This window comes from Corvus kubaryi, unplaced genomic scaffold (assembly GCF_017639235.1).
Source record: "Corvus kubaryi isolate FWS band 111438036 unplaced genomic scaffold, C.kubaryi_AGA036_p1.0 74, whole genome shotgun sequence".
Lineage (NCBI taxonomy): Eukaryota > Metazoa > Chordata > Aves > Passeriformes > Corvidae > Corvus > Corvus kubaryi.
Window position 1 is genome coordinate 9,430,336 of NW_024582061.1, and position 16,221 is coordinate 9,446,556.

At 37.4% G+C, this 16,221-nt stretch overlaps 1 protein-coding gene across 5 annotated transcripts in view; it reads right to left on the reverse strand.

The window, feature by feature from the left end:
* DNM1L (dynamin 1 like) overlaps positions 1-16,221 on the reverse strand; it is a 36,287-nt gene that overhangs the window by 9,245 nt on the left and 10,821 nt on the right. For 2 of the 5 annotated variants that reach the window (XM_042050450.1, XM_042050448.1), the window contains exons 2-14: positions 15,108-15,255; positions 9,711-9,749; positions 8,507-8,553; positions 7,359-7,430; positions 6,789-6,875; positions 6,037-6,199; positions 4,600-4,720; positions 3,854-3,985; positions 3,388-3,594; positions 3,069-3,189; positions 2,009-2,164; positions 1,804-1,893; positions 993-1,085 (exon numbers count right to left, since the gene is read on the reverse strand). In XM_042050450.1, coding sequence (XP_041906384.1) covers positions 993-1,085; positions 1,804-1,893; positions 2,009-2,164; positions 3,069-3,189; positions 3,388-3,594; positions 3,854-3,985; positions 4,600-4,720; positions 6,037-6,199; positions 6,789-6,875; positions 7,359-7,430; positions 8,507-8,553; positions 9,711-9,749; positions 15,108-15,255 — 1,476 coding nt within the window. The remainder of the gene's footprint in view (positions 1-992; positions 1,086-1,803; positions 1,894-2,008; positions 2,165-3,068; positions 3,190-3,387; positions 3,595-3,853; positions 3,986-4,599; positions 4,721-6,036; positions 6,200-6,788; positions 6,876-7,358; positions 7,431-8,506; positions 8,554-9,710; positions 9,750-15,107; positions 15,256-16,221) is intronic. The other 3 variants (XM_042050449.1, XM_042050451.1, XM_042050452.1) reach the window with 2 other exon arrangements.

Consider the following 16,221-nt stretch of genomic DNA (forward strand, 5'->3'; position numbering starts at 1 on the left):
GAAGCATTTAGAAAAGGAACACTACAAGAGCATGTAGTGACAAGACAAGGGGGAATGGCTTCAAACTGGAAGAGAGTAGGTTTAAATTACATATTCCACAGGAAGAAATTCTTTACTGTGAGTGTGGTGAGGCACTGGCACAGGCTGCCCAGAGACATGTGGATGCCCCATTCCTGGAAGTGTTCAAAGCCAGTTGGATGGGGCTCTGAGCAACCTGGTCTAGACGAATGTGGCCCTGCACATGGCAGGGGGGTTGGGACGAGATGACCTTGCATGACCTTCCAACCCAAGCCGTTCTATGATTCTGTGATGAATGAAAACAATGTGTTGGATAAACACAAGGGTATTAACAAGCTCTTAGGCAGAGAGATGAAGTATTGCAACAACACCAGATTGGTTGTTGGACTGCTTCTACAGGATGATGGTAGCAACAAGTATTATCCATCAGAGCTGAGCTTGAAAAACACAAGATTTCTGATGGGAGACTGATGGAGAGAATGTCTCAGGGAGACTGAAGTGTGGAAACACAGATTCAAGAACAATACCAAAAGCAAGAAGAAATTAGATCCTGAACAGAGGAAACAATACTTGTATTATCCTTTCATGAATGAGAGGAACATTATTGACACATTGTGTCAGAGACCAAATGCAATTACTTCAACATTAAACATCATTTCACAGCTACATATTTAAACTTCCCCTTAAAAAATGTCATTTCATAGGCAACACTCAATTAGGTGCCCATCTTATTTTCCAGACTGAAAAATAGGCAGAATCCTTTCAGTGGAATATCAACCAGTGTTCCTGAAAGTAATATGCAATAGAAATTAACAAATCCACAGATCACTAGAGTATACACCATAATTCATCACATTTCCAATACCTAAAAATGTAGAACTGTGCTTCAATGAAAGAAGTCGAAGCATTTGTTACTTTATCAATTTCACTTTCATTTAAAGAGACAAACTTTTTAAGAGAACATATTTTCTTACCTCTATGTTGTTATTCATTAACCCACAGGCATCGGCGAAGTCTGGATGTTTGGTATTGATATACGCTAACTCAATGGCCACCAGATTATGAACCTGCAATGCAAGACATTCACAGATTCAGGGAGTAAACCTAATGCCAGTGCAGAGCAATGACCTACAACATTAGGAAGAACAGCTTAACTGCCCAAAGCAAGAGTCCATTCAGCCACAAACCACCTACAACACGTGAACCAGTAGGAGATGGCACTATGAGGGATAGTAAATATGCAAAACAATTTTTGCTTTTCACATCAAATGCAGAGTCAAATACTGAAACACACTTTCCTCCCCAACAGGCAGTCCAAATCAGACTTTAATATTAAAACATATTTATTTAAAGGTACAAGTTGAACTTTCAGTTTTTACTAGCTAAAGGGCATTACAAGCCTCTGAAACACACAGAATAAGGATTACAATTTAATTTTCATCACTGCATCCCAAACGCTGCAGTGAATGCACAGCTTCTGTTACAAGGGAGGGAAATAACCTATATAAGGAAGACTAGAAGATGTTAAATTGAAGTTCTAGTAAAATTCTTCTTGGAAAATTGAAACATAGGGGACAACATGCTTAACCCACCCCTTTGTTTTTTATGTATCTACATTCTAATATAGAAGAAGATTCAAAATGTGTACATATTAAATAACTATAAATTTAACAAATATGCTAAGATTACTTTTATTACTTGGGTTCCTGACACTGCGAACAGAAGCATCGAGACTCCAGAAAACATGCACTTTTACCAGCAAAATTACAGTAGATGGAAACTCACCATTTCATTTGTGACAGGAAGTCTCCTACGCAAAAGACAGGTCACTACTTCAACTATGGCATCGTGCAATTTAGGAAACCTCAGCAATTCCTAGAAACAAACCAAAATTTTACTGGTGAGACTTCCAGGAGTTTTTAAGCAAGTAATTACACAGACACACACATGCCAGCAATTACAAACCCAATTCTAAAGGATGCATTTTTACCTGTGTACTGTAATTACTACAGTGCTGGATAATCCTCTGCATTTCCTCATGAACCAGCTCCACACAGCGCAAGCTCGGCTCTTCCAAACGTTTGATTTGCCTTTTTACCAGCAACTCAAATGAAACTTCAGGAACAAACAAGGCAGGACGGGGACCCTGGTTCAAAAGGAGGGAAAAAGCTGCTGAATTGTGTATAGAACAAGATGCATTTCTAAGAAGTAGTATCTCATGAGGCCCAGAATAAACCAGGTCACAGTGATCACACCTGACACTCAAAACAGGTCTCAAGAGTAAAATAAGTTACAAGAATATTTAAAAATAAAAGCTGTAAGGTGCTATCTTTAAGACAAAATGTATTAAACAATGATTAACCAGCATCCTTATAGAATCTTGGCTATTTCTACCTACTCATGTCACTTTAGGCTTATAAATCTGAACAATGCTTTTTCACATTTGTGGATCCACATTTAGATGAAATTTATTATAAAGGCAAAGACATTTTCTTTCTAATTTCAGAGAGAAAAACTGCCATTATTTCTTGGACAGTCTTGGGCATATAATACCATACCAACAAGATAGGTGGGTTTCAGTGTTTGGAGTAATTTCATTTATGACCATAGAGACCAATGCTTAGCTACACATACAACAATTTTTAACCGAAACATGACATCTTTCTTGTTCCTAAATCCTGCTTTTACATTTTTGATTTAGAGGAGGATAGGAACATGTACACAGATCATTGCTACAGAGTACCTCATGCTCCAAGACCATGCAGAAACCTGCCTCTCTGTCCACATGCAATAGACACAGTACAAAAGCAGAGTGACATGTCTGACATCCAAAGTCAGGCTCTAAGGAGTGAACATTTTCTATACTGCAAAACTTAAAAGTGAACTCACTCTGTTAATTCGTACCAACACCAATTCCCGTATTAGCAAGAAGCCAAATCTGTCACGAAAACACTGAACCATTTCAAAGTTGTGTCCCTTAGATAGAATTAAACCTTTGTTTCCTATCTAATATACAGCCACAACACTCACAAATATGGAAGAACACTCACAGTGGCATTTCTAATGGCAGTCAGAATGTCAATTGTGTTAAGGCCACCCAGAGGGTCAACAGATTCTAAAGTTCTTCCAAAAGTCTCATGAAAAATATAACAGATTCTGGCTCCACCACATCTGAAAGAAGAAAATAACAACAGAAGTAGCGAACAAGAAGAAAGCTCTCATTGCAAACATTTTTTACAGTTGCTTGGATTCAAACATTTTTGAGTATGTTATGGTCCAGTGTGTAGTAATATTACCGCTGAGAGCCAGTAAGAGCCACTGGGTCAACCTAACCACTCAGTCAATATTCCAGGAAAACATTGTACTTACAGCTCTGAAGTCTCTATGTATTTTGCTGTTCCTTCAATAGTGTTACAATATTCTGTGGCAAATTTGGTGATCAGCTGCAATAAAGTAGCACTTTTGTCTTCAACAGGTTCCCCATAGCTGTTCAGTAGAGACTGGTACTGCGCAGCTAAAACATTAATTCTGGTTTTCAGTTCTGGCAAACAATCCCTGATATGATGCATCAGCAGTCTAAAAATAGAAAACAGTCCCTCATTAGAAGGAAAGAAAAGTTTCAGCTTTATCATCTCCATCAAAACAGACAAGAGAGACAAAATAACCACCAAAGGAAAACATTTACTCAGGAAAATTACAGTAAATTCAGAAACTGAGAGAACCAGGGTTTGGAACCAGAGTTTTCTTTAATGCACAGCACCACAAGAGAAACTAAGGGTAAAAAGAAAGGTCTGCACATATGTCTAACACATCAGTTCCTATCTTAAAGTAATACCTGTTCAGTGTTCTAGCAAGATACTTGGTTCCATTTCGATTGGCTAGAGAAGGATACTTCTTTTGAAGAAACCCATACTCGTCACGAATGGAATCAGCCACACTCTTCTTATTGTTAATATCCAGCTGGCTCCTGAAGGTAAAAGGCAGAGTTACACACTAGTTAACGGAAGCAAAGTAAAAATAATTCACACTTCTGCTTTTCTGGACAGAACATTTAACAACTGGCTTTTGCTTTACACACATAACTCACCTTCCTTAGGCTATAAAGGTTTTTATTTGTTGCTCCATGCAGCATAGTCAACAAATCGGTATTGGTAGCAACTATACACAGACTAAGCAATGCTTTTATCAAAACTACATGAGATTTGACCTAAGTAATGTAAAAAAATACAGCAAACAGTATCATAGCCATGTGCAGTTAGGCCTAATATATACAGGACCTGTGCTGGACCAGAGCTAATGTGAACAGCTGACCATAAGCACCCCTCAAGCTGAAGGATAACAGCAGAAGTGGTGACACTACAGTTCTTTAGAAGTGTCTCTACTCCTCTCTGCATTAGCAGTTGGTTGAGTGGAAGAACAAAGGCTTTTGACAAGTGAGCAACAAGCTCCTCACCTCCTTATTCAGAAGTTTATTTTAACATTGTCACCTTACTTTTAAAACTATATTCATGGCTAAAAAAGCAGAAAGCATTGCTTCATATTAACACAGTTTAAAAATAGCACCAATGTGCCCACACAGACCTATTCACTACTCCAATGATGCCAAGTTTGACTGGAATCACTCTTCCCATGAGCACATCCATAGCATCAGTGCCAGCATCCATGAGATCCAGCTTTGTGATAACAGCAAGGGTTCTTCGACCTACCAAAAGGAAAACACTCACAGGGATGTTCTGATTTGATCAGAGTAACTAAAACTCATAATTCAGCACAGTGGAGAATTAGTGACCTAAATTCATTAAATAGGTAAATATTCCCCATCTAAAACGGTAGGCTAACACATACAGGATTTGTCTAGGACCTTAATGTTTCCTGAGCTCTTGGTCTGAAAAAAAAAGTGCCAAAAACTTTTTCTTTAAAATATAACACACTTTTTGAGTCTAAAAAAATAAACCAGCATCTCAGTACAATCAGTAGGTTCTTGGGTCTTGAAATTTTCATGAGTGTACCTACTTCAGTACTGTAGGTTCTCATTAGATAGCATTAGTCCTGCAGAACCTGCAACATGATCTGCCACTCTAGACCTTTAAGTTTCAGAATTTTGGAAGTGTTCCAAAAGACACTGTCAATCATTTTTACAGGGGTAAAATAAAAGGGGTTTACTATCTTGAACCAGCACAGTTCAACTGAGCAGACTGCCAGAAGAAGTCTTCCCTCCAGGTTATGTGGCAAACAAGCCAAAGCAGACTTGGAGTTTGAAAACAATCAAGAAATGTTACACTTTATGGAAAGAAAAATTTGAGGGTACCACTAAATTTTAACCTTATTTCTGTATACCTATTTTCCAAGTGTATTAATCCATGTTCTTTCAAATCACACAGTGCCATTTGTTAGTCAATGGTACCAACAGCACTTTGCAAAAGCAAGAAGCAGGCAGACAGTAGCTTCAGATCTGTTTCAAAGTCCTTAGGTAAATACAAAATTATAATCTTCCTCCTCCATTAAATCAGTCAGTTCTCCCATAGAAATACAGGGCACCAAAATTAATCTTATCCTTACTAAAAGTCACTAAACTAACAGCTAGACAGTCAATTACTGGCTACAGGGTGACATTTTCTACAGGGTGATATTTTCTCTACTAGAAGTAACAACACTGGAAAATAAGTATGAAGTTGCCCTAACAGGCCACTGCGAACTACTAAAACTCTGAAAAACCCCAACATTCCCAACACCATTTTGCTGCTGTGGAAACAGAAGTGACTTCATGACTACTAGAATAGTTCCTTGGCCTGCTGGCAAGCCAAAAATCTATCAGTTATTAATTCATCCCAGCAGTCTCTTGAGTTGCAGAAACTGCAGCAAGAAGTTATTTAAGCAAATATAAAACTTATATTTTCTAGGAAATGCGATGACATTTACTTTTCTTGCTATATTTTGCCCAAATTACTTCAGCTTTATTTTAGGATTTAGTTTGGAAAAGAAGTTGAATTACAGCATCCAGTTTGCCTTAGTGCTTACCATCTGGATCCACCTCCCGAGCTATTTTCAGTGCTTCGGAAGTGGCCATGTCTGTGTTAGCAGCCGTGACTGCCAGGATAATCGAATTGGGGTTGCTGATGAACTGCAGGATGAGCTCTCTTATTTGAAGTTCAATGTCCTTAGGCTGATCACCAACAGGCACCTAGAGAAAAAACCAATATGGAACTGTTCAAAATTGTGTCTTTATGCCTGCATGAGGATTAGTGTCCAAGCACCACATGCACAACTGGTAGAGTGGGGTGTGTATATGTGCACGGGCAGGGAAAGAAGTCATCTTGTCATCTTCATGTCTCAGAAAATTATTCCATATGTAACCTGAACAAACAGGATCTGAACATTTCTCCTTTATACAGCCTCTTACACAAAACACGCATAGCAGCTCCTGGAGAAGCAATGTGAAAAACATTTCTCCAAGTTGCCCAATATTCATCTATCTGCAGGTACAGCTCTGACACCTGGAGTGCTACCTCTTCTATGAAAAGGAACATGCAGCCCACACACCTACCATCAGTTATATGTGAAAGAGGAAAAACATAAGCAAATCTACCTCTGACATCAGCAAAGAGCATCAGAAACCCAAATCTTACACCAGAAGACAAATCAAATTTATATAACACTATCTAACCCGAGGAAAGCAGGTTATCTAACAATACAGAACAATGGCAAAGAGTAAGCAGGCACACCTTGTTCAAAAATACACACTGAGTCAGAGGAGAAGCACTGCATCTTACCTTTGTCATTCCAGGTAAGTCCACAAGAGTCAGATTTACAACATTAGATGAAAAAATCTTAAGATGAATCGGTTCTGGACTGATCCCCTACAAATACATTAATAACAAGTAATAATTACTGCCCTGGATTATTTAAATGCATCACTTGAAAATCCAAAGGCTGTAGTTTCATACTACAAAGACTTTCTTTCACCACATACCTTAAAACACACAGCAAGGAAAAAAAGCCACATGTCTGGTAACCAATTCTTTTTTCTTTGGCAGCAGCCAATTTTATAATTACACATAAAGCCAGGTATGAAGCAAAATGAAAGCAAGTTTAACTGAAAAAAACTTCTTTTTTGCACTTTTATTACAGAATCTTGGAGCAAAACAACAATTCTGTCTTTTAGCTGAAGTCATTTATCTCATGAACACAGTGAAAAAATCTCAAGGTAGCAAGCAGCATTCCCGTGTTCTTCATTAGAACAGTCAAATGCTTTTCACTCCTAGCTGCCAAAACTCTTTAAGAAAGGTTTAAGCAGCAAGAAAATCAACAGCAAGACAACAGATGGACAGTACTGAATTTACCTTATTGTTTCCTGAAATCCTCTCAGTTTCATTTTCTATTTCCTGACGAATTTCATCAAAATCTGTATAGATCTGAAGAAAGAAAAAAAAAGTTTAAGAATCAAAGACAGCATTCACCTACTTAACTGCAACATTCTTCTCCAAGGAATGGTGAAAAACTCTCTAAGTATACAGAATATGAGAAAAATATAAGAATTACTATTAGCCCTTAAGCTGATGCTAACAGGAATCATCAGTGCTAAAAATTACAGAAATAGGTATTTAATCTGTTGACTAATTCTGTGACATGGCAGTTTTTAGCACTTATAACTAATGTCAGACAAGTTATTAATCTGTGTCCACCTAAAGAGAATTTCAAACACTTAATTCCATCTTGAGTCTAGTTGTAATCATTTGAAGTTAATTAACAACATGTAGCCTAAACCACTTCTCATCCTGAAGAGGACAAAGGGAGCTTCATTTTCAAATTTTTCCATTCTTGCAAAACCTGTTCTCCTGCCACCAATGCAAAATAAGTTAGCAGAGAGCTGCCCTTGTACTGGGTTCCCTCTATGGTCCTTTCTAGCTTTCCTTCAATTTCTAGCACTGCCAAGAAGGTGAGGAAATCAGCTTAACGTAATAAACACTTACATAATTTTTCTGCCAACAAGAATATTACTTTCTTCAAGCAAGAATTATGCTTTGACTCTCTTCCTGAAGCGCTAGGTCATCTCAGGCTCTGCTCTTTGACCCTGATGCACATGAGGTTCTTCCTTCTTTTTCAGAGCTTTCTAATAAACCTCTGAAGTAGCCAATTCGTCAATGGACTGAAATGACTTGTGCTTACACCTATCCTTGTCTTTCTAATCCATTCTAACTTTGGCAATGCACAAAATAGAATAATCAACAAAATAAACCAAAAAGGACTGTGATAAATAACTCAATGGAATCAATGACCCACACAACAGACATTTTATGTTTTCAAAAGTTTTGTACTCATAAAAAGCGAAACACCAAATCCTCAATATTCTGCCATATAGTGCAGCAGGCATAATAAATGCCAGCAGTCATTATCTTTTCAGGAAAGTCAAGGGAAGAGATAACAGAATTAAGTATATATATGTTAACATATTTATGACACTGCTACTACATCAAGAGAGTAAACATACCTTATTTTTGGTATGAAGAAATTTACCCCATTCTGCAGCATCTACCTCTGAAAACAAAAATTGATGCATGAGGAAGAAGTAGATGTTTTAATAACATTTTTCCAAGGCCTGTTCACTGAAAACTACATGTTTTTTATTTCAAGCAGCAAAAGAAAAATTAGTTAGCTTTCTACAGTTAGATGTTAAATAGCTCGGTATAAATAGATTTATGATTCTGTCTATTGAAACATTGCACCTTACTACTATGTCTTATTTGTCTCACACAAGGCCCACCTTCCTAACTGTGACTGAGCCAATCCTACAATCTTTCAGACATGGTCTTGTTCACTAAGTATCAGCTTGTAACAGAAAACAAAATAATTATTAGCAATAGCTTAAAAAACCTGGGAAAAAAAGGCTAGCTTTTAGCATCTTTGCTTTTACCATGCAAGTGAGATCAAATTACAGCTAAAAGAAAAAGTTAGAAAAACCTGTAGGACTAAAACCAAGCAAACAGAAAATACACAAGAATTGTGCATAACACAGAAGCCTTAGGAGAACATGTCTCTTCCCAAATCTGTCAAGGACCAAATACCTTCACTCTTGTCAGTCACCACTGAAGTCCAGAATTACTTGGGGACTATGCAAGAGCAGTCCCAGAATCAGCAAAGAAGGTTTTGTTCAATTCCTGCTTTGTAGCACAGGCAGCAGTTTGAGTCACACTGCAAGATACTCACACTTTCACTACTAGGTTTCCAAGTATCAGGGGAAAGTTCCATTTCCAATTTTTAGCTTGTGGTCATTTCCTCTGTGCTCCCTGACACAGCAATCTGCTCTACAAGAACAGTCTACAAGAAATCTGGCCTTTTGGCAAACACAGTTTACCTACGATCAAGTAATCTTTCAAAATATTTTTTTCACTTCAGTTGAAATTTAACAAAATTGATCAACAAATATTTTTAAGGATTTGGGAATTAAAAGTGCAGGAAGTTCTATGAAGCAGCAACAGCACAGAAGAAAAGCAAAAATCATCTCATTCTAATGCAACAAGGTCAGAAAACTGAAAATCAATCAGATCACAAGACTCAGCAAAATAATCACCACAGTAGCTGAAGTGTAAAAGGAAAAGTGTAATCAACAACCATGTGGCATGAAATGTATGTGATTAGTGTATATAAGCATGCACTTAAGGCGTAGGGACAAAAAGCAAGTGGATAAAGGCAACCTTTAGAAAGGTGTCTTGGATTTTTCCATGTAGCAGGGTCTGCAGTTAAAGAGAAACAGCATTGAATGGCGTTTAACATTTTTAATCATATTTAACATAGCATTTTATTAATTTTCAGTACCAGATTCTATTACAAAGAGCACAAATGCATGCAGACAGATGTGCATGCTATTCTAGTATTGATGAGAGTGTGTAACATTAATAGTATGCACAGAAATAAGACCTTAACTAAACACATATAAATGACGCATATTAATCAGATACTCTATACAACGAAGTTTACTTGATGATGACTATTACTGCCATTCACCTAATTCCAAAAGCTCTAAGTATTTTCTTAACTAAGCACAGAAAACAGTACCATTGGTCTCCACAAAGTCGGACTTCTTTGGCAAAATATGTTTCTCATCATTTACTCATGGCAAGAACCAGAACGAGTAAAGAAACATTTTTAATGTCACTGGAAGTAGTGTTACTGTATGGGAAGGAAACCTGATGCTGTGCATCAATATTTTTAAGACTCAAATTAAAGAATTACATCAGTTCTGAGACAGATTTAAGAAGAGACAACATATGTATCACCTTTCTCAACTTTTATTTTTTTCAAAGTATTTATGCAAATTCCATTACAAAAAAAACCAACTTCTTACTGAAGGGTTGATGAATTTACAACTCTGTTTTCCTGTGACCTCTGTACAACACCCTGAAAGTGCAAGAAGCAAAACAAACTGGTGAAGACATTTTTGGTTTGCGCCTGTTTGGTACAAACTGTAGGTAGCACAACAATAATCAACTCCTCTGTTTGAAAAGCTTAGTTCATCTGGAGAGTTGATGTCTTGCTCAGTCAAAGGTGGGTGTATCATCAATAGAAATATGATTTTGATGGATTGGATGTGTTAAGGAAGAACTTGTAAAAAGCAAACTTTCATCCCTACTGTTTCGCAGGCACATGAGCTATGAAAAAACCATCACTAGGAAAAAGCTTTTGTTTGTCTTGGTTGGCAAATAGGCAAAAAGACATACCAGCATCCAAAATAAGTGCAGGGGTTCCTTCATTCCAGGTTATTAAACAGCTTTAGTTTATTTACTGTTCAGAGTAAATAAAGCAAAATGCACATAGAGGAAGAAACTACAATATCTTCAGTATTGTATTGCTCATCTCCTCTTAAAAATCGAATCTAAGAGAGTAAAGAGAGGCCTAAAGCCAGGAAGAAAAAAATACAGCAAGATACTGCCACTGTTACATTTGAAAGATATGCACGAGGCACTCTCTGGTTATGTCCCTCCTCGGGAGATGACTTCTTCTCAGACACTGTTTTAGTCTTAAATTATTCTCTTTCTAGTGGCATGGGAATTTGCAGCTAGGTACTAGGCTTAGTTCTACATATAAATAAATTTTTTTCACTATTATCTATAAGCTTCTTAAAATAAATATTAAGAAGACACACTCAAGTCAGAGACACTGCATTTTAACTTGCTAATACCTATGGAAAAGTTTCCCAATAGATCTAATTTAATGGAAAGGAGTTTTTAGGAAAGGAGGAAGGATTTGCATTTCTCTAAATGTAACACTGCTCAAGGCAAGGAGAAAGTGTTTTAATTAGCCCACATTCAGCAACCCACTGTTCTGGTTTCCATGTAGAATGGTTTTTTATCACTCATTTAACTGGTAAAACAGTCTTCCCCCAGTTATGCTATTTTCTGGGAGCTTTTCTGGCAATCTATTCAGAAGAATAATGACCTGATTACATGAAAGATTAAATGCCAGATAAAGGTGTGAGGAAATGACACTCTAGTCATCATGAAATCCAGTATTACACATTATAAGAAATTAGTAAAACAGCAGCTGTTAAGAACAAACAGACCCTGCTTTTCGAAAAAAAAACCCCACCCCATCTCTGGGATAAAGCAACAGTCTATACTTTTCTGGTTTTCCATATCCTGTAGTGAGACTTGAAAACCTTAATAAATGCACAGGAAAAGCAGACAGATTACTTCATTTTTCTCAGGACTGCCCTCCACCAAACTGTACTTGTTCCATCCTACTCTACAATATTCCTTTAAGAAGCTCAATACAATACAAAGATTACTGACTTCAGTTATTCATATATTTCGTCTGCCTTTCTAAAGCAATAGAAATGTTATTCATTTACAATGGGAGCACAGAGAAGCTGCTGGGAGTCATAAAAGGCCAGCACCACAGAGGATTTCCTGCAGCATGGCAATGAGAACTTCCCAAATACTAACTTCCAAGGTTTCTAGTTTTCATATCTTCACAGATCCTGGACCGAGAAGATGACCATCTATCTGTACTCTCTTTCCCCCAAGTCGTGTCACCTCATCCTTTCCTAGCTCTCTTTCTCTAAATTTAAAAAAAAAAAAAAGTGAACTTGTGAGGAAAATGTGCACCTCTTCCAATCCCTTCTGTAGGTTGTACCATTTTTCCCATCCTTGACACCAACTAGATTGCAAGGACTTTTGAGGGAAAGCTCTTTTTCTCTCATGCTTCTACAAAGCCAAGTCCAGAGAAGCAAGCCACACTGTTTGGGAGCTAGGGGTAAGAGATTCCTATCTGAAGTAGAGAGTAAAAGGCTGAAAAAACAGTGTTGATTTAGCAAGCAATGGATCTGTATTAATTGCTCCTGTGTTCTGTATCAATTCTGTCTGTTCAGAATTTGAACAATGTTCAGTTTCCTATCCTGGAACAAACAATAAAAAGGAACCTATAAGCATTTCCTACTTGGCCACTGGTATGTTCTCTCTTATTTTCCATTTCTGAACTACCATTATAGGTCTTCACTGCAAGACCAATTTAATAATTCACAAGTCCAGGCCCAGTTCTCTGATAAGTGCTGCTTCTCTTGCAATTTGATCAGACAACACCACAGTGTGGTATCATCACATCAAACACACCATATGTGCTGAATCACTAGAGGCCAACAATAAACAGCAAAAGCATGCTGAGAACATTTCCTTCACATCAAATTACACACATTCTCTGTAGAATATACAGACCAGCCTGAAAAAACACGTTATAAAAATAGAGAACTTCATATTTAATGGAAAATTTATCTCTGGTATTTTCTGACTCCCTTGATTTATTGCAGTGACCACAGTACAAGGGTATCATTTTTCCCTCCTTAACTGAACAGCACAGCAGTCAAAAGTGCGTTAAAAACTGGGAAGCTTTCTGGATGCCAATGCTCCAACAGATAACACTTAAGCTTGTAAGAACTACAGAGTAGGAGCTATTTTGAAATGGCTATGTTAATACATAACACTAGTAGAGCAAGCATTAGGATGGATACAAGTGACAATCACAAAACAGAAGTCAAAAGAGAGAGACAGTTGTATAAAAGTATCAGTGTGTACAGAGAGTTCCGTGCCAGCATTCAGAAAGCAGCACGCCAGGACTGATACTCCCTTGTCCAATATTCAACTAAAAGAAGAAAACCCTCATCTGGATAAAATCCTTTTCTGCAAGACTATTTCCCTCTGGGAAATCCCAAATCCATATTCAACCCTACCTCAACATCCACCTCGTTACACATACAATTACCTCTAAAATTAGACTTCTAATGGCACTTACTACAATGTCACACAGCACAGCCAGGATAAGAGGCTGCCATCTTTTTTCTTTCCAAGCTACTTGATCCCATCTTCTCAGATGTAACACCACAGTCTGAACATAAGCTAAACCAGAGCAGTGACAACACCATCTAGACCATGATTTGCCTGAATTTTGGAAAGAGGAGACATTTCAAACTCAAGTGGGAGATCATAAAGGTTTCTCTGGTTTTACCAAACAAGCCTACATTTCTCTCAGAGGAACAAGATGAGATTATAACATGTACATATTGCATATTGATTGTTTTCCCCAAAAAAATCTAAGTGGGCATCATAAATAATAATTTAGCCCCACATCCTCATACTTTTTAAATTTAAAATCCAAATCCTTAGATCAAAGGCAACCTACAACAGAAAGGCTCTGCCTTTACTCAGAATACTGCAATTACAAAACCTGCTTTTACACCTGTAAAGCTGCAGAGAAGAACAAAATAATATTTTACCCTACAACTCAAAATCCAAGCATTCTGAGAAGTTCTAGAAATACAAACTATACACTGCACAATACAAGCAACTTAAAACTCTATTTAAAGACATCAAATGTGCCATTTCTAAAAAGTTGCACAGAGACTGAATTCTTCATCCTTGGAGGTTTTCAGACCCAAACAGATAAAGACCCAAGAAACCTGGTCTTGAGCTCAGAGTTGGCCCTATTTTGAGGGGACTGGACTAGAGGTCTCCTGAGATCATTTCCAGCCTGAACTGTCCCCACAATTTCTCACATGGTTTGCGTGCTAATTGTTGTGAACCCTAACTGTGTTCTCTGCTTGTGACAATAATTAAGATTGGAGCTTAAACCTTTTAAACAGCACAATACTAGTAGCTGTCCTTCAGAACCCAAAGGCCAGAAATATTACAGGAAAACAAATACTGTAAAGAACTTCTGATACCTTGACTTATTATTGTCAAATTATAAATTAAGAAAAATTTGAACACAATGAGAATTAATTATAGCCCCAAGTTTATCACGCCAACAAAAGTGTGTGCAGTTGTTACTGTATACTTAAAAAAGCTAAAACGTATCTTACAATCAGAAGTAGATACGCCCCTGCTGCTCCTTCCTAAGATCAGGAGCATTAGTTGGTATAAAATGAGCATTGAAACTCCCGAGGGACAACTGAGATCACTTTCATGATCTGCTGAAGGGTAAAATAGAAGCAGTACTGAAGATAAGCTTCAAACTAAACAGCTTCAGAACATTTAAAGTGCTGTGCTTGATGCACTTGGAGTCTCTCAGTGCAACCCAGTAAGGTGGCATCTGTAAGCTATAGAACATGTCAATTCAATTTGGTTCGCATCTACTACAAGTTTGTTTTAATTTCTCCTTCTTTCACTGCATTCACAACTTACCTATTTCCTACCCTCCTTCTAAAAACTTCTTTACTCATCACCCTCTCAATGAAATACCTTATTTATACAGCAAAAAGGGAGGGGACAAAAAACACACACAAGAAAACCATGTTCTCTACATTCTAGACAATTATCTTCATAACTGAAATGCTTTCTTTGGCCTATTTTTCTCAAAAGAAATTCCCAAGAACAAGAAAGCTTAAAACATTAAAGATATTTTGAATACCCAAAAGTTTTTGACTCCAGGACATTTGCTAAATGGACCAAACAAATGTGTCAACAGCTGTGTTTTCTTCCAAGCAAGTTCTAAAAAGCATACTAGAGTTTTAAGATTACAGCAACTGGTTTTTCATTTAAAAGAAAAGAAAGATTTGAATTCTCTTTCCAAATAGGCAAAACACATTCTTGGCTCTCTCTTACCATTTTCATCTCCAGCTCCTTTCCGACCATCCTCTGGGGAAACATGCACCAGCTGCAGAATAAGGGGTCTCCGGGTGACAACTCCAGTACCTCGTGGGAGCAGATCCCTCCCCACAAGACTTTCCAACACAGAACTCTTTCCACTGCTCTGAAAAGCAGAATACAGCTACATTACTTTCTTTCACCTAAAAATGCTGTGATATTTTAGTTTGCTTTCATCTGGCCTGCAAACAGCACTCTGTTTTGTCCTCTGCTATAGAGTGCCCGAAGGAGCATATGACAGACTCCCTGCAGGCACAGCAGAGTCACTGCACAGGCACTGAAGGACACAAGTCTGCTACAAGCCAGTAACCATCTAAACCTGCTTTAGGTTACTGTTACTCAGAACAGATATCTATCTACATGGTTTGTAAGTGTCCCATGGTTTTTATCTCTTAAGGTTAAACTAAACACAAAACAGGTTTCAGAAAAGTTAATCTCCTATTTAACATCTTCTACCACAAATATTAAAACTCTCCAGAAACATTTCTTGGGAAAAAATGCTTTGCTTTATAATGCTCAGAAAGAAATTCTATGTCTTTTACTATGTCATTTTCTAAGATCTTGAAGCAAAACTTCGTAAACTGAGGAATTTACCCCTCTGTTAGTATTTGTTAGAATTAACATGGGCTTGGCTGTACTAATACCAGCAGCAGCATTACACAAACATATATTAACTATGTATACTTGAGCACATTAAGGTGCTACAATGTTATATTCCTTTCAGTTTGAGGGTTGGTTGGGTGGAGTTTTTTGTTTGGGGGGTTTTGTATAATGTATCAGCTTCATAAATACAGACATTGTTTTGCATCCTAAACATAGAAACAAACATTGTTTCATGGCATCCCACACTCTCTCTCTCTGTATATATTTAAGTATTTACAACTTCATTGACTGCAAACATCTGTCTAAATAACAACAAACTGTAAAAAGCTGGGAAATACTTAAAGGCTGTGAAATTACAAATGCTCTTTGAGCATCTATATTTCAAATGTTCTCCTGCAGGACTTTTGTATAAGATTCATAATTGGTCCAACAAGCACCTGTGAAAATCTAGGTTTTAGAAATTATTCCC